The sequence below is a fragment of the Strigops habroptila genome, chromosome 4 (genome assembly GCF_004027225.2).
Source record: "Strigops habroptila isolate Jane chromosome 4, bStrHab1.2.pri, whole genome shotgun sequence".
NCBI lineage: Eukaryota > Metazoa > Chordata > Aves > Psittaciformes > Psittacidae > Strigops > Strigops habroptila.
The window spans coordinates 75,518,484-75,546,291 of NC_046358.1; the positions used below are offsets into that span (position 1 = coordinate 75,518,484).

A 27,808-nucleotide genomic window follows, 5' to 3' on the forward strand; every position below is an offset into this window, starting at 1 on the left:
ATCCCACCTTTCTCACTGTGTGGCGCTTCAACGACAAGGGAAAACCTTTGAAACCTCTCAAGTCCAGGATTAGAGTCATTATCGGCATGAAGCCCCAGCAGGGTGACAGGTGCCCATTGCAGCGCAGGACTGAGGGAAATTGCGGGAGAGGTGACACGGGGACACGGCCGCGCCTGCATCCCGTGTCCCCAGCGCTGCTGCCCGCGGCTCATCGCTAATTTAGACACCGCTTTAATTAGCGCCCGCGCTCCTGCCCGCCTCGCCTCAGGCAGCGGGCGCTCCCCTCCGCGCCTGCGCCGCCGCCGCCGGTCACGTGCCGGCGGGCAGCCTATGGGGAGGCACCTTGCTGCACGGTGCCCGGCGAGAGGAAGCGCCCGCCGGTGTCCGCCGCGGCCGCCGGCCCCTCGCCCGCCGCCGCCCGGTATGCGCTGACCCGCCCCGCCCGCCCGCGGCGCGCCCGCACGGCGCCCGCCGCTCCTCCGAGGTGAGCGGGGACCGGGGGGGGGGGGAAGAGGGCGGGGTTGCCATGGCGACCTGCGCCCGGGACGGGCCTGGCGCAGCGGCCCTGGGGCGGCGCAGCGGGGTGCGCTCCTGCCCGCCGTGCGGGCTGTCCGGTGCCGGGTGCGCGGACAGCCGTGCGGGAGCTCGCCGGCGCTGTGGCTGAAGCAGCGCGGTTATGCGGGCGGTGCTGTGCTGTTCGGGCTGTTACAATGAATAACCCGAACTCCAGCTGGATCAGTTCGCTGGCACCGCCCCGTGCCCGGGTACAGCGGGGCCAAGGGAGAGAACTATTCCTTGGCTTCGGTAGAGTCGCAGGAGGTCCTGCAGCCACGCTGACAGCCATTCCTTCTCTTGGAATGCTCTGTTGTGTGCAGAGGCTCTGCCAGCAGCACACGGGGTCTGTAGCATTAACTAGTGTGTCTCCACTTTGTCCTCTGTAGAAAAATTCCTCTTGGGAGGGCCAGGAATATGTAATGCATCACTAGATCCGGCTCTTCCCCTTGCATGGGTGCTACCCAGGCTCTCTGGGCTGCTCCGTGTCTCCTGACAGCTTGGGTCATGGTTCACAACCCGCCCTGGCAGGCTCAAAGCTCACGCACACCACAGCAGCTTTGCTTTTCTGCGCTTTGCCCTGCGGAAGCGTTGTGTTCATTTGAACCAGGCTGTAGAGCTTTAGCGGAGAGAGAGCAAATGCTCGATTTCCTATCTCAGCAGGATAGCAGCTCGGTGTTTTTACAAGGTGTATCTTGAGGTTTTTCATTGATCACACTGTGTCCCAAAGACTTCAGGGCACGGTGCTTCCCGCTGGGTGTGGTGGCACAGTGGCGGCTCACTGTGCTAGAGGTGTTCCAGCTGCCGTGCCCAGTCCCTCAGGCTGCACAGTGCTGGGTTATACCTGTATGATCTCTATGGCAAAAGCAGTGTCTGACGCTGAAGGTGCGGTTTCCTTCCGCATCCTGCTGGAGTGACCAGGGCTGGTATCCTCACCACCGGCGTTGCTGTGTCCAGCCCTCAGCTAAAGCATGAGTCTTAGACACTTGCTCTTGATTACAGGCATCAAATTATGATCTCCCGTAGTAAGTTGCTTAAATGTTTTATTTATGTTTGCTCTGTCAGGTTTGAACTCTGTGAGCCTGCTTTCTGTATCTGTTGTAGTTTTTCCTGTCTTTGTTACGCAGCAGCACCTCCCAGTATCGGCCGGCCGCTGCCAGATAACCGTGGTGAGCTCCCCTGACCCTTGGCTGCTCATTGCAGCTATTCTCTCTGCTCTCGAGAACCACGTGAACATGGCTGAGTGTCTGGCCTTTTTATTGACAGACATATAGAGGCATTATATATCCATAACTAGCTCAGACCAGAGGCTTTCTAGGTGTGTGTTTTTCCTCTCTCCTTTTGTTCTGATAATTCCTGGTATCTTATTTGACTACTGCTGAGCAGCACACTAATGTTCTCGGGGGAACTCGCTGTGAGAACGTGTTGTGTTGTGTTTTGGTTTGGTTTGTTTTCCCTTTCAGCAGTTAACACAGATTGGAAATGTTTGCCTTTCTCCAACCTGCATTCCTTTTTTTATTTACCAACTTTCAGACTTTATCTGCCATTTTATTAGTCTTTTGGCATCGTGAGAGCTTTTTACAACTGTGAACAGCTTTAGATTTTACTGTCCTGGAAATCTGTGCCCAATCTCAAAGGATCATCAGCCACTTTTGTTACATATCTATTCATCTCTTATTCCATCTGTTTTTGAGGAATCTGCTGAACAGATTATAGCTGGAATCTCTTTTTCACTATGGATTCATCCTAGATTTGCTTCCTTTCTTTTAGCCTGCCATAGATTCTCCTTAGTCCAGCTTAGTTTCCTCAGAAGCCTCTATGTGGACACTTCTGGTAGCTTTTTGGGAGTGCTGGTGTGTGGTATTTATTCAAATAATCAGTTGCCTGCAAGAATAAACTCTAGTAGGTTTCTCAGAGATGATTAAAAGAAAAGAGCTGGTGGCCCTGTCCCAATGTGTTATAATTAGAGTGAGAACTCTTCATTTTGAGATGACACCGGAGCAGCTTCAGCCCCATTGGAAGCAGTGACACTGGGTGCTGCCTGACAAGGCTTTTAAAGTAGATGGTTTTATCTTGCAGGTTAAAAAAGTAGGTGTGTTATGTCTTGTAAACTGGTGTTTTAATTAGTCTTTATAAGCCTGGTAGCACATAAAGAACCATGGAGTAGCATGTGAGCATTGTTCTAATATGTCATTTCGTTCTTTGAGGTAGCTGTTGCTATTGTTTCTCTCAGCTGGTTGCTTGCTGTATTTAAAGCAAGTTGACTTTAACATGCCTGAGTAATTGGTAAGTGGCTGTCCTGTGAATGCCCTTTTAAAACCTGCGGCATTCTTAATTCTTGTTTCTTTTCCTAAACCAGAATGGTATCATCCTGTCTTTTGGTACCTGGGGTGGCCTCAGATGTCATGAAAAGGTGTGGGAAGTGCCAGCGGAGTTCAGAAAAATGGTCTGGTGTAGTTGTGAGCTCAAAGAGCCTTTAACATAGTACGTGTACTAATTTTTGTTAATGAGGTCTAGTACTTCTTTCATGTCTGTTGTTATTTCTTTGCCAGTAAGGACGATCTTTATTTGCATGTGGGGGTGGTTTTTTTTCTCCATGGGGTTTTTTGGGGGATTGGGGTGTGTGTATGTGTGTTTATGAATATAGGTGTTGGGCCAGTATAGTCTGGTAAGTTGGTCAGTGAGTTGGTGCTGGTATCTAAGCCCATCTGCTATGTGAACTGGCTCTGCCACCCAAGAAGCCGTCCTCTCTCTTCCTGGCTGTTTTCCACCTCTCTGCCTCCCACCCCAGCCACTCCCAGTGTAATTCATTGAGTGAGCAGGAGCAGCGAAGCCATGGTTGCAAAGGTTGACTCCGGGTGACAGCGCTGGTGAAATACCTGAGGAATTACAGGTACAAACCTGGGAACTTCCTTGTGAGTGGTTTGCAGTGCTGATTCAGACGCGGTCATGGCTCTGCCCTCCTGCTCATCATGGGCTGCTGGGCTGGAGGCAGCCTCTGGTAACGGGCAGGAACTCCCATCAGTGACTTGGTGCCACCGGCTGCTGCTAATGCCTTGCTCTTCTGGTGTTAAGATGCTTTTAGAGAAACAGTTGGGCTTAAGCTGTTCAGTGTAACAGCAGAGAAAGTTCTGCCTTAGCTGAGCAGCTCTTCTACGTGTCTGAAATCATTATGAGAGTGGTATTGCTCCTGTCTTCCTGGGTTTTTTTAACCAGTCACAGCATGTCTGATGGCTTCAACGCAGAGTGTTGCAAAAAGACTTAAGAGCTTCGTGTCTTACACTGTCCCCCACCCACACTTCCCTCCTCCCAGAATGGTAGGAATGGGAGCTGCTCAGTTTTCCAAGCTCAGTTTTTAGCTTTTAATTCAGTTTTACAATTCTCATTTTCAACTTACTACTGTGGATTTAAGGGCAGATATCTGTGCCAAAATCTATTTTAAATGTTACTAGCTTGAAACAGTAGCAGTAGGGCTTTTTGAGGTGGTTTTTTGAGTCAAACCTGGGTGTCTCATGCTGGAAAGCACTACTGAGCAAGAAAAGGGAGCCATGTTGGCTCAAATCTTACATTTGGGATCTTGGAGAGGTGCAAGTTTGCAGCACTTGTCTGCCAACAAGGGAAGGAATGTTCTTTTCAAGCTTTTTAAAATTTATTCTTTATTTAAGCACCTTGTTTGGAACAGCCTCTCAAAAGTTCCTTGTTTGTGCCTCCTGTAGTGATGTGGGCGAAGGGACTTGGGTTTTATCAACAGCCGTGTGTTGCTGCTCGGTAATGAGGACAGTGTGTAGGAAATGGAGGCAGGCTCGAACTCCTTCTGCTCGTGTTTGTACTACACCAGGCTGAATTTCTGGCTGGTTTTTTTAGTCACTACATACATTTTCTGTGTGGCTGTTTATTCTAATTCGGGAATGGCAGTGGGCCTGCATGTGTGATGCGTTGTTTAGTTGGGTTTTTTGTTTGTTTTCTGGAGGAACAGCTGCTTATTGGAAACTTGCCCTGTTCAGTGTTTGCAAGGTATTAGGTCTCTCCTCTAGCGAGCTTCTTGTTGTAAATGTGCCTCTATTGTGACCCTTCGGTTTTAACTCCCTGCAGTGCTGCTGTCACAAAGCAGATTTTCTCTTTTGCATTTTAACAAGAAAAGATTTAACAGCAAAACCCTCTTAGAGATTCTTGTTTGCCATTCCCCAGAGGAATTGCTGTATCTGGGGCAGCAGGAAGCAATGCCTTTTTGCAGTATGCTTTGGAGACACTTTGTTTGGGTACCACCTCCTATGAAATCTATGGCTTCAGTAACGTATCTAGAGCTGTAGGGTAAAAGAACAGCTCAGAAAGCAACTCACATGCAGAACATTAATGTTTCTGCTGCTGGCAGGCTGACAAGTCAAACTTCAAGTGTGCAGAGGATCGGGGATACAAGTATAAAGGGATTTCACTAACAGTAAGTGTTTTCATTTCAAATGAATAGCCGCTGCTTGCTGCACAGGTAGAACTACATTTTTGCCTTCTCATTTCTTAATATCCTTTTGGGGTCTGTTTCAAATCCTGATTCTTCATGGCAGGAAGCCAAAGTGTTAATCACTGTGATTCTGTAGTTTTGGCTTTCAGGCTTTTAGTCCTGTGATGTGCACACCTCAGTCTGGGTGTAAGAGAAAATGAAGTGCAGAGCTGGGGACAAGGCACAAGTGAGTTTCTTAGAGCAGTGGTTTCGGAGCTGAAGAAGAATTGGCTGAGCAGTGAGGGGTGAGCCTTTGGAGGAGGGCTGAGTGCCAGGATGGGTGCTCCCAGGTTGTGTGTGACATGCTGCCTTCTTGCCTGTCTGAGTCCAGTGGCCAGGCTCTTGGAGATATTCCACGTGAGGAGGGTTTAATATCAAATTTACTTGTTTGGTATATTTGGTGTTATGTAGGATTTTGATTTAGCAGGGTGACAACTGAAATCACAGCATAAGCATAATGCAGCAATTGCGGTGTACAGTTGAATCCAAATACAAACATGATGCCTGTTACTGGTCCCTGTGCTCACTATCAGGGTGCTCAGTGCCCGCAGTCACCGGGAAGGAATACACAGGTTGGAGCCAGCTCAGGCCCTGGGCTTTCTTCAAAGTTTACTGTTTTAATTGTCTGGTTTTTATACTTTCGGCTCAGCCATGTATATACTCCCCCTGTCCTGGTCTGGCCAGCTCAGGGAGACATTGTTCTTTGTATACCATCTCAGGGCACCTGATGATTCACTGGTGCAGCTGTATTATCTAAACCCAAGGTTACCCTCCCATCTCCCTGGTGTCGAGATAAAGTCTGTTTTCTTCACTGTACATTCTTCCCCAGGCTCGCTGTTGTTTTGCCCTCCTCCAGTGTGGGGGGTACTGGTCAGGGACACTGCCTTGGGTGGATTTACTGGAGAAGAAAGTCCAGGCAGTGACAACTCCTTTCTCCAGAGTGATGTCCCTGAGAAAAGGTCAGGCTGTGCTCTGGAGGCAAATGGGATCCGCATAGCAGGGCTGGACTAAAGGCATATCTTCAAGATGGGGATCTAGGAGACTCTGCAGGGGGAGGTGGTTGAGGAGGGCAGTTTTCTGCACAGAAAGAAGCTGCTACTTAAGGAGTTTAAATAACGAGGAACAAAAAGTCTTGAGCTAGTGTGTGTTTCTGGCTAACCAGGGGTTCACAGGGGTTCTAAGGCTCCGTGCTTGCGGGTCTGGTAGAAATGACAGAAAAACACCATGCCTGGATCAAAAGGACTGTTGTGAAATGACATAATCTAGCATCAGAGCCTGTTTCCAGCCATGTTCTTACATTATTTTCAGACCAAGGCACAAAATCAGTTGTTTTGTCCTAGATTTTCCATTAAGAGTCCTGCTCACTCCAAACATCTGCTAATGTAGGAAATTAAGTGATGGCAGTTTTGGGCAGCACTCCTATGGGGTGTGATGAATGGTACAGGAATGAAGGTGAAATGATCACTGTTCTGCTCGTGACTCTGAGCTCCAAGCTCCATCAGTTTACATAACATACTGGGAATGAGGAGAACCGCGTCTTCTGGGGTTTGCATGCTGCAAATCCCAAGTGAACCTGCACAGGATTCCTAGAAGGAGCATTCGAAGGGATAAATGGAGTGTGACAAATAGCGTATAGAGGTATGTTTATATCGCACACATAGCAGAGGTGGCTGTGCTGGTGCAGGCAGCACATTTAACACCCAGCTTTCCAGTTGTGCCTTCAGGTGCAAAGGAACCAGTCTGAGCCCAGGCAGGGTGAAGAGATTTGCTCCTCACTCACGTTAGGTGTGCCTGTGGGCCTAAACAGCCTGATCTAAGTTGAGTTAAAACCCCAAAGGGTCCTTCTAACCTGGTTTGTTTTTAATTCCACCAGGTTTGAAGTGGTACCTAGGAGGTATAAAGCCAAGTATTAAAATATCTTTAAAATTTGGCTTTGATAATGTTGCCCTAAGTCCTAGAAGTGCCTCTTTGAGATTCTTGGTAATGAATTCATGATGTTTTCAAATCCAGTCACAATTTTATTGTATTAAATGAAGAGCTTGATAACAGGGGTGTCCGTGTGGAACATTCCCTGCGAGATGAGTAACCTAAAACCACAGTAAGTTTAAAATGAAATGCAGCAGGGAAATCTTTATAGCTTTGTTGGAATTAGACCTTTGGTTGGTTCAGATTGAGTGGTTTAATGTAAATCAAATCCCTTCTGCCAGATGGTGCAAGGTGGAGAGACTTACAGCTGTGAAAACTCCTGCTGGTGCTCTTGAAGGGATACTCCCTAGACAATAGCAGAGTTTGTGTCTGTTTTGAGCACCGTGTTGCTCAGTCATAGCTAACGTGCGCCTTGTCCTGCATTTTGAGTAGCTCTTAACTCTGCCTGGGCTTTGTTTGATCCTGTTTATTTACAAGTGAGAGAGGATGCCAGGTGCCATCAAAGTTTTTTTTCCTGGAAACTTCGTCTTGCTGGGATTTGAGGACAAACTGCAAACAAGGATTCGGTGGCGACGCTGGAGCAGCACCTCTGGTGAGGTACCAGGCACAAGGGAATCCAGCTCTGGCCTGCTGTGCATGCATGCAGATCTTCAGGGAGTATCTGCTATGCTGTGTCTGTGCCGAGCAGATGGTCTGCTCATGTAACATGAAATACAGCTCCTGTGCGTGTGCCTCTGGCTGAAGTGCTGAGTAGGAGCAGCCAGAGGGATGTGGCCTGACAGCCAGACCAGGGCCAGCTCACACGCTGCCCTTTGCAGAACAGACCTGTTCCGCATCGCTGCGGTGCCTCAGGCCTGTCCTGTGCACGCTGTGTACTTGGTAGTTGTCTGGAGGAACTTAATTTTTTCCTTCAACAAGCAGATAATCCTTACTAATCTAGCAGGAGTGTACTTGAAGAAAATGCTTTGAATTCCAGAAGGTAAAGAATCTTCAGCCCAAGTAAATAAATGTAATGACGGAGGTGCCTGTGACACCAGGGTGGTTGGCTGTTTGTCTTCTGGGACAGTGCTTCCTGAGTTGTAGGATCACTTTATAAAACTATCTTGACAGTGCTTGTTTTTCTTTATTATTTCCTGCAGGTTTGCTTCTTTCTGTAGAGGACGAGTTGATTTCAGTTAGCTATAAAATTGGAAAGTAAAAGTTTTTGATGAGCTTCAGTCTGACTTTGTTTCTGCAAGTGAGGAAGATTCCTTCGTGTTGTTTTTTGTGTGAACACTGAATTTGAAGCCAGTACACCCCTATTGAAGTTATACATGTATACAGTTCTAGTTACTACTCATTTACCTTTAGACTTAGTTTACCTTGGTTTTATTATGCCAGGAGTTTCAGTGATATTTATTGCTAGATGACAAAAATTTTATTTGGGATTTTCATGAGCTTATCTGGATGGAAGTTGAAGTCCAAATGAAAATTCATAAACCCAACCTCTTGTGATGGTTCATTGCTGAATTCCAACTTTTGCAGGATGTACAGGGCAGAAACATTGTTAAAGCATGTCTAATAGTGTTAAACGATGGCAATCTTAACTTGTAGAACCACTTGACCAGACTTTTGTAGGTGTGGAAGTGCTCAAGGGATCTTTCAAATTCATTTAAGCAGCTCCCTGCCAAATTCTCGTAAGCATCAGGCTTTATTTTGGATTTTGTCCTGGGTTCAGCTGTAGCAGTCATTTTTCTCCTCCTTAGTAGCTGGTGCAGTGCTGTGTTTTCAACTTTAGCCTGAGAACAATGCTGATAACACACCGATGTTTTTAGTTGTTGCTAAGTAATGTTTAATCTGATCAAGGACATTCTTAGTCTCATGCTCTGCCAGGGAGGAGGGGAAGCCGGGAGGAAGCAGAGACAGGACACCTGACTCAAACTGGCCAAAGGGATATTCTATACCATGGCACATCATGCCCAGTATATAAACCGGGGGGAGTTACCCGGCAGGCCCAGATCGCTGCTCGGGTCGGGCTGGGTATCGGTCGGCGGGTGGTGAGCAATTGTATCCTCTCCCCTTGTTATTTCACTAATCATTATTCTCATTGGTGGTAGCAGTAGTGGTTTTGTATTATACCTTAGTTACTGGGCTGCTCTTATCTCAACCTGTGGGAGTTACATTCTTCTGATTCTCCTCCCCATCGCCCCGGGAGCCGGGGGGGAAGAAGTGGGGAGTGAGCGAGTGGCTGCATGATTCTGAGTTACGGGCTGGGCTTAAACCACAACAGATTTGAACACCCCGTTGGATTAAGAGTGCTGTTTCTGTGTGGCTACCTCAATTTCTCTGGAAATAATGGTATTATCTAGATTTTATATGTATATTTTTTTAAATACAAGAACCCTAAGAGGGAAAGAAAACTTCCTGCTTGTGAGAAATCCTGAGTTGAGGTTTCTTAGATGTGAAGCATCTAAGTTCAAGTAAAGAAACTGTCCCTGTACCTGGTAGCGAACCTAAACTCAAACCAAGACCTGCTCTTGCACAGTGGGCCCTACAAGTAGGTGGTAGAAATACGTGAGTACTGGTACTCTGCTCATTGTGCTGAGTGAACATTGATAGTTCATGGAGTCCCAGCCATTGCTCAGGCTGAGGCTCCTCTGCCTTTTAAGCAGAATTACTGTGAAATACTGTTCTTGAGCTCGTTACAGCTAGAGCTTATTGATGCCAAAGATTTATGATGTTATTTTAAAATGGTAAGGTTAGGCCTCACAACGTGCTTTAATTTAAAATTATATGTTAAGTTGGCTTTTTTAGTAATGTACTTACTATTTCTTCTCATCCAACTTCCATTACTGCTAAATACTTGTAATGGGAATTTGACAGGTTCCTCTGCAGATACCCAGTACACCTAAGGCCAAAATGCTTTGCTAGATTTGTTTCAATAGAGCAAAGCAGAAAACTAGTAGAAATAATCAAAACCTTTTTACTTTCCTGTGGGGTTTTTCTTTATTTTATTTTGTTTTGTTGTATGTTAATATCTGCAGGTTTTAGGTAGGAAAGGAAATCAAATGCTCTGTTTCTAGTTCTCATCACGGCTAGCTTTGTTATTTTGGAATGCGGTGTCCTCAGAGCTCTTTCAAATGTTAACTGCGTGATTATTTCATAAGCATGAAGTGTTGTTTGGTTTTACACTCACCGTAGCTGAGTGTTTCCCATTTTGACACAAGGGTGAGGTCGGTGTGCCCGCTGGGTGGAGCAGTGCATGGTGTTAACCACGCCACTTCCCGGAGAGCAGCCAGCGCATGAACAAAGGGCTGACACCTGAGGAAGAGATGTTAAAAGGAATGACTTCACTTTGGGGTTTCAGCAGCGGCTGTGGGCCTCCCCCCGTTAACGGCACGGGGCTGGAAACACGTTTTGTGTCACAGCAGAAAGGTCAGAGCTGGGTGGTGTCAGTGTTGCAGCAGTGAGTGGAGCCTCTGAACCCCTAAAGGCCCTTTTAACTTCTGTTGGGTGCCAGGGTTCTATTTTACAGTGACAGTGGTTACTTCCAAACATATCTTCTGTCCTCTAAAAGCAAGCTGACTCTAGAAGTGATACTCTGGTCACTGTGCTGGCTGAGGCTTTTGTTCAGGACTCTGGCTCTGCTAATCACAGCATGGCACAGGCTGTGCAGAGGGCCGGGACCTGGGTCTTGGGTGTTTGCCCAGGTATCTGTGAAGAGCCAGCGGCTGTCATCGGGGTATGAAGAGAATTGACTTCCCTGGGATTTCTTCTCTCTTGGACATAGCAGCCGCTTACCACAGGTCTTCCAGCAGCAGCAGCACCTGGCCAGGGAGGGAAGCACTGTCCTAAAACTGTGTGGCAGGACACAGCGCTAGGTGGGTGTCCGAAATGTGCTGTAAATGTGCAGGAGCATCCGGGTTGGGTCACATAATGCAAAGCAGATGGATCAAGTCCCCACAAACACAACTGGTGCTGGGAAACGGCTGTCTGGATTTGAGGGGAGGGGAATTATCCTGGGCAACAAAATGGTCATGAATTACTTTTTTAAGGCTGGCTTCAGCCACAGGATAATGCATAATGCTTGCCCAGCTCTTTGAGAATATGGTGTTAAATAAACACGGACTAATCCTCACAAGAATGCGCCCTGTGCTGGCTCTGCCTCTCCTGCTGCAGCAGCTGCAGCTGAGGCTGCTCCTAGGCCCCCGCCTTTCTACTCACTAGCAAAAATATGGCTCTGTCGTGGTTGTTTCACTTACCTGTTTTCTTAATGCTGAGAGTACTGACTGAGAAGGGGTATTGCCTTACAGGAGCACCAAAACCAGTAAAGAGAAATAAAATGTACAAGAAAGCACTGCTGTAGCACATCTGAGTGCTGCTTAATGCCCACTAGCGAAGTGATGTACTGGGGCTTGGAGCTTCGCCATGGCCAAAGCTGCTCTGGCTGTATGTGCCTGCTCACTCTTCTTCCTCTGTCCCCCTGCCCCAAAGCCTATCTTATGCTACCTGAGCTTTTGCAGTTCTGGCCTATGAACGATTTTGCCCTCACTTTGTGATCTTGTGGTGGGTCACTGCTCTGAAGTGGCTCAGAGAGGGTCTGGTGAGGGTGTCACTGATGTTCACACTGCTGTGCACCAGCTACCTCTGCATGCCAGAAGGTCACCAGGGGCTGGTGGTGGAGAGTGTGCTCACTGCCACAACAGGGTACAGATTTGAAGTCCAGCATCAGAGGGCTTGAGCTGATTCTAGGAGTATAAAATTAGTTTTAAAAGCAGCAAGGAGTACTGGCTTTGTGGGGTTTCTAGGCGCTAAAGTTGGTTTGAAACTGGCAGGAGTGGTTGTGAAAGCTGTAGGCTGCTCAGTAAATACGCAGCCACAGTCCTAGAACAGGCTGTGAAATAGCTGTGGTTCTTTTTTTAAGGACTTATTTGGAGAAGAATGAGTGATCCATATCAATATATGGATGCCCATGGGTGCCCTTCTCGGGGAAATATGTAGGACCAATCACTGGGAGGAAAGCTGTGTCTGAGCAGGATCCCTTGCTTGAAGAAATCCATCCCATTTCACCTTTTTCAAGAGCTGTAAGAGAACCTCCTTAGAACTCTGCTCTGTTAAAGCATTTTGCCATTTTTTCTGCCTGCATTGGAGAAGGGGTGGCAAAGATTTCTCTGGGTGATAGTGGACCTTATTTGTATCTTTTCTCCTGTCGATATGTTGGATGTCTGATGTGTTCCAGGTTGCACACAAACCAGTGGCAGAGATGCTTCTGCCCCCCTATTCTTCATTCATGCGTCTATGCTACAAATGCTTTTACAACCAGCTTGCTTCTTTCCCTCTGGTACCTTGTTAGAAAAAGGCTGAAGATGTTGGAGTAAGTGTCCTGTGCATGGTTAGCAGGGTTGCATTAGTGCTGTGGTGAAAGAAAAGGGTATCTTGGCATTTCTGTATTTGAACGCTCTCTGCTGGGCTGGAAAAGCAGCCTTTGTGGAGTTGTAGCAGGTAGGAATGAGGGGAAATTAAACTACATCTCATTTCACCAGCATAAGTTAAACAAAATGAACCTTTTAAAAGAATTTGAATCCTCTGCATACATGCTAAGTGGAGACGATAGTGTTGTGTAAGAGTTTATAAATGTTCTTCTAGCAGTGCTTCCTTTTTAAGCTGTCTGTTCAGTTTTGTTTGGTCCTGCGTAGACATGTGAAGAGCTCCATGCATCATAAGGTACCCTTGGCACATTGTTGGCTTACTTAACGCAGCATCTTGAGCTCTTTTTAGAAGTGGTTGGTGCCACATGTTCCCTCACATCACTGGACCGTGGTGTGTAGAGAAGCAGGGCTGGGGGGTGGGTCTGAGAAGTGAGTTGTGCTGATCCTGTGGGCAGCAGGGCTTTGAGTTGCTTCTTGGGTTAACACGGGTTAATGTTGCCATGTTTTGGTTCATCTTTCTTGAAAACTTATTCTGCTAAGAAAAACAAGTTGATACTGAGAACCTCCTGCTGCCTTTGTGCAGATGCCTGGCCGAAGCTGGCAGGCAGAATCTGTGCTTCATCATTCTTAACATGTTTGCTTTCTCTTCTTGCAGGCGTGAATGACAGAGGAAGTGCCCCCGACTGCACTTACGGACGTAAACCTGCGTCTTCTCTGCCACAATGACATAGACACAGTGAAACAGCTCTGTGGCGACTGGTTCCCAATAGAGTAAGTTAATGGTTTGGGGGGTGAGATGGTGGGGATCTAGAAACAAGTGGTGTGAACCTGCACTGGTCCAGTTCAGAGCTGACAGCAAGGGCTCTGCAGCCATCTGGACTAAGATAAGAGCCAGTTCTGAATCTTTTATACACTGTGGTGGTGTTCCTTTTAATGGCCCTTTGCTGCTTGTCCTGATCAGAAAGCTCCTGTATGCAGATTTGGGCAGGAAAATTGGCTTTGTTATTAATGGGGTGGATCTCATCTCCTTGGGGAAGACTGTGTATGAGATGGGGAAAGGAGCACACTTCCAGGAAAAAGGACAGCATCCTCATGCTTGTGAAAGCTGTGTACTGGAGTGTGTGCCAAGAAAACACCCTCAGAGCTGAACCAAACTGTCCCGGAGCAACTGTTCCTAAGGGACTGTCTGTCTGAATGTCCCAGGGGATTCTGAACAGTACTTGCCCGTGTGCTCAGGATCACTGTTGCTCCCAAAGCTCTGGCTCAAAGCTGATCTCAATCTATCCCAGGTCAGTTCCCCAGGCCCCCATTTGGTAAATGCTTCTGTCGGCACAAGCATGGGAATAAGGAGCTTTTCTGGGGGACAGGGATAGCTTTCTGGCTTCAAGCATCCAGGGAAACTGCAGCTGTAGACTTCAAGGATTTCTTTAGCTTTGTTGAGAAGGTTTACAGAGGATTTTAGTGGACTACAATTAAGATTGCATAAAATGTAACAAACCAGCAGAAGCATTCATAGTATTTTGAATTTGTAGATTTCTTTTAAACACGAGGCATGCTGTGCTCTCACTTGGAAATAAATGAATGTATGCTAGTTTCCCTGTAGTAGCTGCAGGAGGAGGAGGAGAGCTGGAGGCTGGTGATGCAATTTTTTTGGTACCAATAGGCAGTATTTTTTTCACATGTGTATAAGTTAATGAGATCTTTACATCTCAGATGAGGGCAGATGGATCTTGCATTTAAAAATAACTTGCTAAAGATGGAAGTGAAAGCTCTGGGCAATGAATGTAAAATGAAAATGTGGTTGTCTTAGCAAGGCAGGAGGCCATTACATGTGCAGCCTGCATTGCTGCTTAGATGCAATTGAAAGAGACCATGCTACCAAATGGGGTACAGCAGCTGTTTGATGTTCATTGGTACTATACAACAGTTAAGACTGGAAAGGTGAATAACTTCCTAACACAGATTTCATGGCATAAGCTAAATTAGTATCACAGAAAGAGCTTTAGATTGGCATATGTCTGAGGTACTTGGCTGGCTGGCTGTGCAGAAGCCCCTTCAGTAGCACGGCTTCCTGCCCTTAGTCTTGTGTAAAATACATTGGCCTGCAGTTCCAGTGACTGGCATTCAAAGATGTTGCTGCCCATTTCCAGTTGAGCAGCATCTTGGCATGATATTGCCTGTGGTGCTGTCTGCTCCTATGGACTTTGTGTCCCCAAACATTCCCATTTTTTTCTTCCTTCCCAGGTACCCTGACTCATGGTACCGGGATATCACTTCCAACAAGAAGTTCTTTTCCCTCGCAGCCACATATAGAGGCTCCATCGTGGGAATGATAGTGGCAGAGATCAAGAGCAGGACAAAGGTTCATAAAGAGGTATGCTACTAAACTGTACTTCAGTATGAGATAGTCCCCCTCTGGCCATGGTTAACATCCCATGGGATGGGACCTGTTTGCGGTACTTTTTCTCCCTCTGTCCAGGCACTTATAAGAGTGATCCTGAGTTAATTTAATAAACCAGGAACATGCTGATTTCCAGCTAATGGAGCATGGGTGGTGGGATGGGTCTGAACACATGGGCTGCTGAGCAGCCTGGAACCACAGAGTTTCTTCCTGCTGCAGCGAGGCAGCTGTGGCTGATGAGGGGCTGACTGCCCGATGTGCTGTGCAGAGAGATCCAGTCACGCAGGTGTAATCCAGAAGTGACTGTGTAGCAAGCCATGTACCTGTTGTCTGGCTGTTTGCAGTGTGCCTCGTCATCCATCGCTGGTGACTGAGGTATGAGCAGCTGTGGGAGAGTGAACCTCTTCCTTTTTTTTATGCAAGTGTTGAGCTTCCTTCACTGTTCTGGGTGAGTCACTCCTGGGACTTCCGCAGAAACTCCTTCCTTTACATGGTCACTGTCTCTAACACAACACAAAGGCAACCAATCTGCAGAAAGCTCAGGCCTCAGGGATAACAGAGCTTGGAGGTCAGGAGAGACAGCACAGTACAGCAGAGGGGTGAAGAAGAGATGGTCGCTGAAGACAGTATGGGAAAAGACCACTGGGTTAGTGTACAGAAAACAGCACAGGCAAATGGATTAAAAAGAAGCAGGGCAATGCAGAGAATGCATAACTTCTAAAAGGCTCTCAGTGTTATGATTAAACAATAATCTTAACATTTATAGGAACTGAGAGCATTGAGTAGCATGGGTCTCTTCATTTTAGCTGCCTGGCTTTACCTCAAAGCTAGGCAAAGTCAGAAACTGCATCTTCAGCAACTCTAACAAAAGGCTCTTGTTCCAGCCAAGCTGAAAGCCAGGGGCTTATTCAGCCACTGCTCCAGGCCATTGGGCCTGTAAACATGCTCCTTGTCCTCTGCAACAATACAGAGACCTCCAGCTGACATGAAGCTCAGATGGAGCATGCAGACAATGAAGACTGTTTCTGGATTGATGTAGATACTGATGGGTAACTCCAGAATTGGCACTTGGAATCCTTCCTGGTAAAGAATGCAAATATATTCTGTCCCTAAGCTCACAAATAATGCATATAGTAAGGAAAGATCCTGATTTGTATTCTGTGTCTGGGAAGATGATATGAAAGTAGGAATAACCCCTAAGGGACCATGCTTGGATTTTTTAACTCCCCACATCCTTTCCGGAAGCTTCAGTTAAGACTGTTCAGTGAAGAGGTTTCCAGCTATAGCCTTGTTTTCAGACGTTCTGGGTTGGGATTCTTGCTTTCTCCTGTGCCTCCCCAGGTATCCTACTAAATAACTTGTCCTATCTCTACTCAGGATGGAGACATCCTAGCTTCCAATTTTCCTTTGGACACGCAAGTTGCTTACATCCTAAGTCTTGGAGTGGTGAAGGAGTTCAGAAAACATGGAATAGGTAAGATGCTGCAAAGTGATGACTGTTGCTGTCATTTGCCACATGTGGGCATGGCTGAAGGAGACCTGCAATACCCTTTTGAGATAAGCTTGTTGATGATCTGTACCAGCAATTGGGAAGGTGACGCACTCGCATCCCTTCTTGGTCTTAGTGTGGGTGTACTGAAATGTTGTTACTGGCTTTATCCATCTTGTTCCCAGGGGACAACTGGGCACACAAAAAACTTGCACTCCTGCTGCTGAGCCTGAAAGTGCCAGGGCTTCACCCTGGAGCAGGGTTTGAAATGATTTTCTTTCATGGGTATCAGAAGCCTGGTCCCTGAAGCAGAAAAACAGAGCTGCTTATAACTTTGCAACCTAACAGATAGAACAAACATTCAGGAGAAAAAGAGTGTAACTTGGACCTGATTAAAGCTGTCAAATGCATTTAAAAGTCAGCTCTGAATGCCTGCTGCAGCACACAGCATTTTTGCAGCCATTTGAAAATCCTGCCGTCAGAAGAGTTTATCTCTGTTTAGAACAGGATGTGTTTTGTCATCAAATAAGTGCCCTTGTAGTGCAATTTCAAGCATGATCTCTATCTTTGATCTGCAAAAGGAAATAGGCCAGGTTTGACAGTATGATCCAGTGTTGCACATCTGATGTTTCTTCAGTGGATACAGGTATAACTCCTCTTCTTCAAGTCCTCCCTTCTCCCACATTCATGTTTAGAAAGATACATACTGATAGGATACATAAAGAAATGACCAGAAGAGTCCTCGGTGAGAGCACTGTATTTAAAACTTGCATTGAAATGCTACTGGACATAAGTATTTTGTTCTTCATACAGAAATACAAAGAACACCACAGAATAATGTTCAGAGAAGGTGGTAAAGTGGTCTCCTGTTCTGTACAATTGTGGTGGGTTTGAGTCTCCTTTCAGTTTCCAAATCCTAATTTTTTTTTTCCAAGCTCCATCTTGCTGGAATTTTCTCCTTTCAGAATTAGTATGTCCTGTATCCATTATATCTCTACAGCACGTTGCTGTGTTCCCTCAGAACCTTTGGTCTTGTACCTGTATCGAAACAACCTAAAGAAGCTGCTGCCTGCTGGCGCTTTTCCTGCGACCTTTTTCTTGAGAGTTTTTCTACTTGTGTTTGAAGCTAAAGTCTTTCATGCAGGAGGCTTTTCACCCCAGGCACACTTCTAAGCACTAAAGCTCTGATTTTTCTCTGGCAGATATTAAAAGGCTTTGGTTTTTAATTCTCTCTTATCCTTAAACCAGAGGGCAGTTGGACGTCTGAGAGATAAAAGCGTGGAATATCTCATAACAAAATAAAACAGCTCTCCTGTTTCTCACCAGTCTCGGTGGTGTTTTTGTGCTTCGCTGATAAAAATTCTCACTAAGTATCAAGTGACCATGAAGTCAGTGCTGTTGACTTCTGCTCTGAAATCCCATGGGTCCTTGTCCCTGAGAGTCTTACATGTCCCAGGGATTGTGAAACAGCAGCACGAATCTCATCTGTGTGTACTTGCTAAGCTATTTCTTTAGCCTATTGTTACCACACCTGATGGAAGCAAGTTCCCCTGCAGGTTCTGCTGGGTCCTTTGTGCTATGTTGAGGTGGTTTGGATGAACCTCCAGGTCTCATCTCTTGGGGCTGGAGTATCCTCTGTGCCTGTCTCTGGTTTCTCCTGCTGAGTGGTGGCTGCAGCAAATCCAGGTTGAATGAGACTATATCTCATCTCCTCTCCTTAGGAAGGATCTTAAAACCCTACCAGTTCTTAAATTTTAATTCAAGTTCAGCAGAGACAGTGCAATAACCCGCTTGTGAAGTCCAGTTTTAAATGGTTTTAAAATACATAGAATCCTAGAATGGTTTGGGTTGGAAGGGACCTTAAAGCTCATTTAGTTCCAACCCCCTGCCATGAGCAGGGACACCTTCCACTAGACCAGGTTGCTCTGTGTGCATAGATGTGCTCTGTTGCATACATGTGATGGAACTGATTCCACTGGAAATGACTCGCTGACCCTCCTCAAAGCTGGGAGCTGCTTGCCTGGGGATGGGTGTTATTGTCAGGTTCCTGTGTCTGGCTCCTCTTTGTGGTTATTGAATCAGAAGTTTGTGTCTTTGTAAGGTGTGTTTTCTGAAGCCATGCTCATAGGCAAGATGAGATTCTTATTAAAACCACGTAGTGTGGTCCTGTTTACTTCATCAGGAGGGTCTGGGTTAGATCTGGGATCTCCAAGTGTGTGCAGCAATTGCTGCTTAGACGCTGGGTGCAGGAGAGCTCAGCTGGGACCTACAAACCCTTGTGCTGCCCTGGGACAGCAGCTGCACTGTGTGATTCTGCTGCTCTTTCCTTCAACAGGTTCGCTCTTGCTTGAAAGTTTAAAAGACCATATATCAACGACTGCCCAGGATCACTGCAAAGCCATCTACCTGCACGTCCTCACCACTAACAACACAGCAATAACCTTCTATGAAAACAGAGACTTTAAACAGCACCACTATCTTCCCTATTATTATTCCATCAGAGGGGTCCTCAAAGATGGCTTCACCTATGTCCTGTACATCAATGGTGGACATCCACCCTGGACAATCTTATATCCTTTACGTTCAGTCTGATTAGCAGTGGAGCACGCTAAAACCAAACCGTGTTCTGGGTTAACAATAGCAGTCTAGCAATGTGTGAGCTGGTTGGGTCTGGGGACTGATGCCTGCTCAGGCAGGAGTTTAATCTGAATCCTGAAGGAAGGCAGTGTTAGAGGGATTGGACGGTGACTTGTTTGTTCCCAGGCTCCCCCAGCTCCTCTGGGGACAGTTCAGAGGGGCAGTGTAGGATGGTACGTTGATTTCTAAGTTGGAGCAAGTTTGATACTAGTGATAGTGAATACTGGTGTTAAGCCAAAGTGCTAGGCGTGCTTTGGCTTGTGGGGTGCAGGATTTGGAGAGGAGCATGGCAGAGAAGCCCTTTGTGTTGCTTCCTGTGGCCCTGGCCTGGCCTGATCTCAGCAGGCTGCTCTCAGACTGGCTTTGGGAGTTTGTTTCAGGTCACTGGATCATGGAGAAGAAACTTGATCTTTCCTGGGTGTAGCTGGTCAGCCCAAACCTCTCCAGGCAAGTGGATGGATTGCCATCCCCACAGGAACTTGCCATGGAGTGTGAAGGGAACTAACGGCTGCTTAGAAGGAGGTATTTCCCACACAAGTTGGAGCCAGTGTTCCCAAGCTGCTGCCCTCTGCAGAGCAAAGCAGACCTGCTTTTGTTCGAAAGGAGCAGGCAGTTGATACAAGGAGTAGATCTGTCTAACTGAGCAGAGCAGCTTCCACTGTGTCACGGAGTCTCTTTATGGAGTGTTAGTCCCCAGAGTATTTTAAGTTATTTCTTAAGTTACGGCGTGAATGTTGCTGTACTTAACGGAGGGCCACTGACTACCTACAGCACATTGGATCAACGCTGGCCAGCCTGAGCCCGTGTTCAATTCCCCAGAGGATATATCGACAAGCCCAGAGCCTTCTCTGCAGCCTTCTGCCCTGGTCGGGCATTTCTGCCAAGAGCGGCATTGAATACAGCCGGACGATGTGACGAGAGCGGAAGGTGTACAGAAGGCAAAGGTGGGTACCTGGGGAAGAGCTCCCTTCTCTGCCCAGGGCCAGCAGAGATGTGGTGGCAGTGCCCCATGGCCACTGTCCTGGGGAGCTGAGAGGGTCCTGGAGCAAGGGCTGCCAGAGCTGCAGCTCTGCTGCTGGGCAAGCTGCTGTGTGTGGTGCCCGGGGCATTGCTGCGCTGTGTAAGGTGCCCAGGGCACTGCTGTGCTGTGCTGTGTAAGGTGCCCGGGGCATTGCTGTGCCCTGGCCTCCAGGTGGGGGCCAAACTCCCATTGGTTCCATTCGAAGGGAGTTTGAACTCTGACCTTGTTTTCTTGAGCCCAGAGCCTGACAGCAGATTAACCTGTCCCTGCTGTCTCTCCTTTTCCTAGCTCTGTTAGACCAGCTCGCAAGACTCAGTGACCATAGTCCTCCCTCTTTGCCCAGCACAGTAACTAGGAACCCATTTGCTACTGTCTCTGACAACAGGGTGTTCAGGACAGCAGCTCCTTAGTGTGCTTGGAGAGATCTGTAATACCTTGTTTCCCTTTTCTTTCCATAGAATTCTTCTTCCTTTCATCTCCTGAACCATCCGGCTCTGCACTGATGCCAGTGACGACAGCTCTTGATCAGTGACCCAGCCCCTGGACAGGACTCCTTGTTCCACAGGTTGACCGAGATTTGGTAGACTTCACACTTGCGGGGCTGCAGCCCTGACTTACCCCCGTGGCCTCGAGCCCGCGAGCGCTGCCCGGGCAGGCCTGGCTGTGCCCCGGCTGAGGGCCCTTTGCATCACCACTCTGTGTGCATGTTGCACTGTCCCCGCCACTTCCCTTGCCTCTGGTTTGCTCCCATTTGTATATGTGATGTAGAGGGGTTCAGCTGCTGCTTCCACGCTATGGCTACTGAAAGCAGCGTGAATGAGGTTAATGAAGCTGTGCTGACCATGTAAATGAGCTGTAAGTGCCCTGGCAGGATTAGTGATGCCCTTATTGCTGGGGAAGGGGGGAGTGCGGATCATGTCTGGGTCCTGCCAGGTCAGGTGCGGGTGCTTCCTGCGGGTAACCTCCAGGGAGGGCACTGCCTTGCATGAAAACCACCCAGCCCCGCCAGCCCTCCAGAGTGACTTACAAAGCAGCATCTAATTCAGGATGCATCAAGTAGAAGGCAGGGAATGAAATTGCTATTTCATAGTGAAATATATATATATTATACTGTATAGATCTTTCTGCCTTTGTCCAAGTTGGAATGTAGCAGGGGAGGGAAGGTGGGGTGTAGAACTGCTGCAGCTAGAGCCCTGCTCCTCCACTGCATGCACCCTCCCTCAGCCCCGGGGCTGGACTCTGCAGGCTCTTTAGGGATGAGATCTGTGCACAGATCACAGCAGCTTCTTGCTGAAAACCCCCTGAGCTGCTCACTGTTGTGCTCCAGGCCATGGTCGGGCACCCCTGGGGCAGTGCCAGCGGGCAGTGTCGTGGTGGCTGTCCCCTGCTTGTCCAGCTGTGTCCTGGCTGCAGGACCCTCCATGGGCAGGCCAGCCTGGGGCTGGGTCTCAGCTCACTATAGCAGTTAACATCCAGCCTGGGCCCCTGGGCTGGCACTTCCCAGGGCTGTTCTGGTTGGGGGTGCTGGTCCCTCTTCTGGGATCAAAGAGGTCTAACTCAGTCACTGACAGAAGGCAGAAAGGTCTCCATGAGGATGGCCAAGCTTGAAGCTGTTGGAGTCCATACTTGGAGACCTTCAAGCCCTGGGAAGCTGGGGCTGACCTTGGTGTGGGCCTTGCTGAGGCGAGAAGTCCCTTCCACCCCATCCTCTGGATCAGCAGCATGAGCAGCTGGGTGCATTGCAGCAGTTTTGGGATGCAGTTTTGTAGCAGAGGACCCACAACGGGGCAGGGAGCTGCAGCCTGAGCTGAAAGCTTCAGCTGAGGTACCTCTCTTGGGGTTTTAGCTGGGTCACAGGGTGGGAGAGGAGCTCTGCTGCCATGGCTGGGACAGCCTGGGGCGTTCACACTTTGGCTGTCCCCAGTGCTCCTCTCGCAGCCTGGCTGGGTCCTGCTGCCAGGGCAGGGGCCACAGTGCTTTCCATGGGGAGACCCGAGGCACCCTTCCAGCCTTATTATCTTACCACGTTTTGAGGGTTTTTTTTGCTTATCCACTTTTTACTTAAACATGTCTATTGGTTTGCAAGTTTCTTTAGGAGCTCAAGGCCCTGGTTTTCCTCAGCATTTGCTTTCTCTGGACCAGAACGCCTCTCTTTCTCTCCTGATTCCCTGGCACTGGTGTTCCCCCCTCTCCACCCTGCCCGTTACACAACCCAGCTCCACTGCTGCAGTTCTTGGGCGCGCCCCGAGGGGAGCTGTGACTGGTGTGTCCTCTGCTGCCCTGCCCCGAGGTGCAGCCACCTTACCGAGGAGCGCCATGCTGTCACCATTGGCCTCTCTAAACGTCTTCAATTAAACCAAACCTCTTTCCTGAGTTGTTTCTCACTCTGTGCTAGAGCTGGCCTCTGAGGGGCTGCTCGAGCACCTTCGCCTGACCTTGTGTTCTGCCACGATACGCAGTGACCCCAGACCCTCATCACCACGATGGGGGGTGGCTGGGATCAGCTGGGCGCAAGGCCAGCACAGAGCCTGCCCAGCGCAGTGGAGCTGCTGGATGGGAGGACTCCACTAACGCAGGGCCTTGAGCACTGCAGCCCGGCTCCTCTGCCTGCCCCGGCAGGGCCTGCGTTAGCCAGGACAGTCCTGCACACGCATGCAGGCAGTGCTCTGGCACCTGCAGCAGCGCACACAGCTTCTCACCAGCCCCTGTGGTGCCTGAACCGTGCTGGAGCAACAGCAGCACACCCTGAACACCGGTTTGCAGCCAGCGCTGCTGCTGCCCTGGCTCACAGGGGCTGCCCCTCCCCTCTCCCTCCAGCTTCTCACCCTGGCACAGAGCCCTGAGGCCGAGGGAGCCCCTGCACCCCCAAAGCTCTACCCCAGCGCTCAAGAAGGATCCTAACTGCAGCGCATCCAGCAAAGCCATTTATTCCACGTTCCTGCTCCCACAGATCTCCAGATCGAAACCCACACAAGCGCCCCTCTGCCCCAGAGGGAATTCATGGCAGGTCACCCCATGGCCCGCAACACTGGCGGAGGTGCTGGAGCAGCAGCCCCATCGCTCGGCTGCACTCGCAGCCACGGCTACACGGGGTGTTTAAAAAATAAGACGTTTTGTTCCTTAAAAATGAAGGTGGGACCTGGCAGCAGCACTGTGTGTCCCTGAAATCAAAGCAGAATTCTAAGGCTTCGGCGCTCTCACATAAGCACATGAACTCTCTGCAGGGGGCTGTGCAGGTTGATCTGGGAAGCTTGCTAGAGTTTAATGGCCATAAAAATACATCGCTTTCCCCTGCTTCAGACAAACCCAAACCCTCCCGGCTGGGCAGCGGAATCGTGTGGGCAGCAACTGCAGCCAGCGCCGGGTCGGGAAGTTAAAGTCTCTATGGTATCACCCACGTTTAATCAAGCACAAACACGGCGGCATCACTCCATGGCCTCAGCCACAGGCTGCTGCATCACCACGTCTGCTCCCAGCCCCACCGCCTGCTCCAGCGCCTCGGCCACCGGCACAGCCACCAGCTGCTCCGCCACAGCCTGGCTCTCCAGCCCCACCAGCACCTGCTCTGCTGGCTCGGCCACTGCCTGCACCACTGCCTGGTTCTCTGCCTGATCTAATTCATTGCCTGTTTTAGCTGGTGCCATCAGCTCGTTCGCTGACTTGGCGCCCGGGTTTCCCATCGCCCCCGCTGCATGGTCGACGGGCGGCTTCTTCGGCTTCTGCGTGGCAGCCACCGCCTCGGCCAGCTTCTCCTCCGGCACCATGTTCAAGATCTTCAGGGCAAAGAGCAGCTGGAATTTGGCGGTTCCAACGAAGGAGTTGGCCAGGAAGTTGGGCAGCCCGCCCATGCGGTCTTTCTGGGTGTAGAGGGGGACACGGACCATGCCCATCACCTGCAACAGCACAGAGCACAGCTCAGCAGAGCCCACGGCAACACCAGCCCCCCCTTTCCCCCAGCCCCTCACCCAGCACCCACAGGCCCAGGCCCACCCAGCCCAGCCCCTGCTGCCAGGTCCTGCCCGTGCCCCTGCTCCGGCCCTGCCCTCGCCTGCCTGCCCTCAGCCCGGCTGAAGCCCCTGCTCTGCTCCCCCTGAGCCCTGCCAGCCCCAGCTCTCCCTGCCCAGCCCTTGCACCCAGCCCTGGCTCCATTCCCCCTCCTGCCCCTTCGGGAGGATCCCGCTGCCCCAGGCCGCTATGAGGAGCCCCACTTCCCCTGCACACCCTGCCTGCCCAGCCCAGGGACACCCGGCTTACCCACACATCCCCTCAACCACACCACAACCCACAACAAACTGCCTCCACATGTGCACCTGCCAAAACCACCGAGCGCCTCATGGGCGCACAGGGAGACCCTGACTCTCGTACCCTACCCCAGGGCATCAGCCGGACCCCGCTACCCAGGAGGAAGGGCAAGCTGCATCCCACACTGCCTCCGTGCAAGCCGGGGAGAACTCAGGTCAGAGCAGCACGTCGCCACAGCACGGGTCGCGATTCCGGTCCAGGTTACTCAGCACAGAGCGGGGGCAGGTGCCCCCCAGACGCGAGACGGACCCCCCCCCGCGTCCAGCGGGTACATGGGGCTCTTCCCTACGCGGGTGGTCAGCGGGAGAGGCTGGAGCTGGAGCCCGCTACGCTCCGGAGCCCGAGACACGACCCCGGCCAACAGCCAGACCTCCTATCGCCGGTGCTGCGCGGCGGTGCCTGGCACCCTCCGCCAGCAGCTCTACATGCGGTGCATTCCCCGCGGGGCTGCGGGAGCCAGCAGCCCTGCAGACCTAGGAGGGAAGCCTGGTCTTCCCTGTAGCGAACGCTCAGAGCTCTACACGCCCCCTCCCTGGATGTCCCACCTCCAGCCCGTGGTCTCGGGAATGCACCGCGCTGATCTCGATGGTATGCAGCTCCTCCAGGGTCAGCTGCCTGGCGTAGAAGTGTGCCACCACGCGATGTGGCCCCTCTGTCAGGTGCGAGCACAGATAGTCAGCTTCCGTCAGGCGCACACAGCCCAAACCCAAGCCCAGCACCCGATTCAGACCGTCCTCCAGGGACCAGTAACGGCGATCCACGAACCCCCCGGGAAAGCCCAGCAGTCCGTCAAATCGCATCTGCATCTGCAATAGAGGCGCAGGGTGTTAATGGGGCACAGCGCAGCCACGGGGGAGGGCGGGGGGAGGCGCGGGCGTCCCAGCCCGGCACCACGGAGGCCTCCGGGCCGCTCCGGCACGGCCCTACCAGCTCCAGCGCGTCCAGGACACCGAGTTCACCGACACCGCGTCCGACCGCCCGCCGCGGCCCCGGGCCGGGGAGCCGAGGCGGATCCCGCCCCGCCGGCAGCACAGCCGGGGGTCAAGGGGGCCGCCGCCGCCGCGGCCAAGCCTGATGCTACCGCCCTGCACAGAAACTACCGGACGGCCCCGCCTGCCCCCGCCCCGCTGCCCTCACCCGCGACCCCCGGAGCCCGCCTCCCCCGGCGCCCGCGGCCCGCCCCAGCCCAGCCCAACCCAGCCCAGCCCGGCCCGGCCCGGCCCGGCCCATCCCATCCCCGGGGCCCCGCCCCGGCCCCGTGCCCGCTTCCCGCGCCCGGCGCCTCACCAGCACGGCGTAGCGCAGCGGGATGCGGCCGAAGAGCATGCCCGGGTTGGGCGCGTACAGCATGGCGTGGCACGAGTGGCTCCAGCCCGGGCCCAGCCGCATCGCCTCGTACCGCGTCAGCGGCTTCAGCTCGGGTACGCCCGGCACCCCCAGCGTGGGCAGCGGCGGCAGCACCCCCGCGCCCGCGGGCAGCGCGCCCATGGCCGCCATCGCCCCCATGGCCCCCATGGCCGCCATCGCCTCGCCGCCCTGCGCCGGGACCCCGCTCCGCGCACGCGCCGCCGCGCCCACCGGGGCAGGACCGCCCGCCGCCACAACCAGTAGAGGCGCGCCGCGGGACGCGCAGCCAATGGGAGTCCGGCGGGGCGGCCGACGGCCGCGGATGACCAATGGCATGGGGCGCTGCTGCCGCGTAGCCCGCCATATTAGGGAACAGGAGCGCGGGGGGGACGGCGGCGCTTGCCACCAATCAGATCAAAGCCTGGGGGCGGGGGCGCGCCCAAGAGCACGCCGGGAAGGAGGCGGGCGAGGGTAGGAGGGTGCCGCTGCCCCCCCCCAAAACGGCGCCGCAGGCCCGTGACCACGCCCCTCGCCCAATAGCCCCGCCCCTCCACTCGTGACCACGCCCCCCAGCCAATAGCTCCGCCTCTCAGCTATGGGGCCACGCCCCTTAGCCAATAGCTCCGTGCCCCCGCTATGTGACCCCGCCCCCTCATGCAATAGCCCCGCCCCTCCGCTCCCTGACCACGCCCCTCAGGTATGGCTCCGCCCACCAGCCCCAAGGCCCCGCCCCTCAGCCCCCAAGGCCCCGCCCTCCGGAGCCGGTTCCCCCTTTTCCCTCTTTCTCCTTTCCCAAAGCACGGACTCTCATGGCTGCTCCACGGGTTTATTACTACAAACATAGAGGGGGAAGGACAGGGGGGGCTTGCCCCGGGACCCGCCGCAGAAGCAGAACAAGGCACACGGCGTGGGCAGCGCCGGGCTCCGTGGAGGTAGGGGGGGGACGTGGGGGTCAGCCCCGTCCCACGCCATTCGGGATGCACGGCGTGGGACGGGGCTGACCCCCACGTCCCCCCCCCTCCCCATTAGCGGAGCCCTGCACCCCTGCAAGGCTCCCCCCAGCATGCAGAGCTGGGAGGAGGAAGGCGCAGAGCCCAGTGGGGCTGCTGGGATGGGCAGGGAGGGCCACAGCTATGTACAGGGGCAGTGACAGCAAAGGGCTGTGCTCGGTGTGTACAAAATATACAACGGTTGTGTCCTCCACCTGCTGCTTTTAACCCCAAACCTTCCCCCACACACACGTTTCCCATGTAAAAACACGCCGCCAGCCCTACCCACCGCCCCGTCCGCTGCCGCCGCCGGTGGGATACATGCACGTCTGTTACAGAACAGCCGGAATGGTGGGTCCCCGGGGCGGTGAGGACGGGACAGCCCCGCTGCGGAGAGGGGAGAGGCCGTGCGTGGGGTCCGGGGGGGTCCATCGGCCGGGGCAGGGAGGTCAGGCCCCGCTCACGAGAGGTTCTGCTCGTCCTCCATGTGAAGACGTGTCTGCTCGAAGAGAAGGGGCTGCGTGGGGCTGCCGGTGCTGCGGCCGGGGAGCACCTTGGTGAAGTCGGATGAGCCTGAGGGAGGAGAATGGGGTTCAGACCCAATGATGCAAGTCCTGGGGTCAGACTGAGAGCCCAGGCTCTAGGGAGAGGGCACCCCTGCGACCCCTCCTGCCCTGGAGTAACCACATGAGCTCCATCCCCTCTGCCCCTGCTAAGATGCAGATTGAGCCGGGGATGGGACAGGGGACACTAAGGGGACACACTATCTGTCACCAGGCTGGCAGCAGCCACCAGGGGCCTGAATGTTCATGGTGCCCAAGAGGCAGTGAGGAGGAGCACAGTGGGGAGGGCGGAGGTTTCTGCTGCCCTGCCCAGGGCCCTGGCACTCAGGAGCAGCGGGGACCCCTGTGGGGTACAGGGGTGGGAACGGAGCCAGGACAGAGCCAGTGGTGCAGCCCGGCTGGTTTGCTGCCCCCTCCTTCCCTGCCCTGCTGGCCAGGATTATCCTATCCCCACTCTTCCCAAGGGGTCCTGCTGTCCCACACAACAGCGATGCATAAGAAGAACGAGAAGACGTACCAGCTTACTCCTCTATACCAATAGAGCAGGAATCAGGACCCAGTGCTGCCCAAGACAGGAGGGAGGAAGGCAGACAGAGAGGGAAGGAGACATTAGAGAGGTACTCAGAACAGACTGCGACTCTACGGAAGAAAACAGGCTGCAACAACAGCAGTGGGGGT

At 51.7% G+C, this 27,808-nt stretch overlaps 3 protein-coding genes across 13 annotated transcripts in view; 1 reads left to right on the plus strand and 2 right to left on the minus strand.

Annotated features, from left to right (window-relative positions):
* Positions 1–316: 316 nt before the first annotated feature.
* On the plus strand, positions 317–22,302 carry NAA60 (N-alpha-acetyltransferase 60, NatF catalytic subunit). 4 transcript variants are annotated; one of them, XM_030483223.1, is made up of 7 exons: positions 317–484; positions 13,037–13,152; positions 14,626–14,755; positions 16,160–16,256; positions 18,607–18,841; positions 19,667–19,852; positions 20,388–22,302. In XM_030483223.1, exons 2-6 carry the CDS (start codon positions 13,043–13,045, stop codon positions 19,821–19,823), a joined length of 729 nt encoding a protein of 242 aa, XP_030339083.1. In that variant the 5' UTR covers positions 317–484; positions 13,037–13,042; the 3' UTR covers positions 19,824–19,852; positions 20,388–22,302. The 4 variants fall into 4 exon arrangements, with proteins under 4 accessions (XP_030339083.1, XP_030339085.1, XP_030339087.1 ...); XM_030483225.1 differs by lacking the exon at positions 317–484 and adding an exon at positions 12,718–12,735; XM_030483227.1 differs by lacking the exon at positions 317–484 and adding an exon at positions 12,753–12,772.
* Positions 22,303–22,840: 538 nt separating this feature from the next.
* Positions 22,841–25,821, minus strand: NUDT16L1 (nudix hydrolase 16 like 1). Of its 6 annotated transcripts, XM_032919890.1 has the most exons (5): positions 25,519–25,786; positions 24,962–25,037; positions 24,777–24,883; positions 23,555–23,822; positions 22,841–23,090 (listed from the first exon to the last, which is right to left on the minus strand). In XM_032919890.1, the coding sequence occupies exons 1-5, from the start codon at positions 25,753–25,755 to the stop codon at positions 23,050–23,052; spliced, it is 729 nt and encodes a 242-aa protein (XP_032775781.1). In that variant the 5' UTR covers positions 25,756–25,786; the 3' UTR covers positions 22,841–23,049. The 6 variants fall into 6 exon arrangements, with proteins under 6 accessions (XP_032775781.1, XP_030339664.1, XP_030339663.1 ...); XM_030483804.1 differs by having other exon boundaries at positions 24,777–25,037; positions 25,519–25,821; XM_030483803.1 differs by having other exon boundaries at positions 22,841–23,822; positions 25,519–25,789.
* Positions 25,822–26,389: 568 nt separating this feature from the next.
* MGRN1 (mahogunin ring finger 1) overlaps positions 26,390–27,808 on the minus strand; it is a 55,919-nt gene continuing 54,500 nt past the window's right edge. The window contains exons 16-17 of one of the 3 annotated variants that reach the window (XM_030484794.2): positions 27,648–27,692; positions 26,390–27,140 (exon numbers count right to left, since the gene is read on the minus strand). In XM_030484794.2, coding sequence (XP_030340654.1) covers positions 27,652–27,692 — 41 coding nt within the window. In that variant the 3' untranslated portion in view covers positions 26,390–27,140; positions 27,648–27,651. The remainder of the gene's footprint in view (positions 27,141–27,647; positions 27,693–27,808) is intronic. The other 2 variants (XM_030484795.1, XM_030484793.1) reach the window with 2 other exon arrangements.

Excerpts from the sequence above, each read along its gene's own strand:
- NAA60 (XM_030483223.1), top strand. The coding sequence starts at position 13,043 with ATGACAGAGGAAGTGCCCCCGACTGCACTTACGGACGTAAACCTGCGT. Across the intron at positions 16,257-18,606 it reads GTTCAGAAAACATGGAATAG|GTTCGCTCTTGCTTGAAAGT; the intron begins GTAAGATGCTGC and ends TTCCTTCAACAG. Across the intron at positions 18,842-19,666 it reads CATCCACCCTGGACAATCTT|TGACTACCTACAGCACATTG; the intron begins ATATCCTTTACG and ends ACGGAGGGCCAC.
- NUDT16L1 (XM_030483802.1), bottom strand. The coding sequence starts at position 25,755 with ATGGCGGCCATGGGGGCCATGGGGGCGATGGCGGCCATGGGCGCGCTG. Across the intron at positions 25,038-25,518 it reads CGCTGCGCTACGCCGTGCTG|ATGCAGATGCGATTTGACGG; the intron begins GTGAGGCGCCGG and ends CCTCTATTGCAG. Across the intron at positions 23,823-24,776 it reads CCCGAGACCACGGGCTGGAG|GTGATGGGCATGGTCCGTGT; the intron begins GTGGGACATCCA and ends GTGCTGTTGCAG.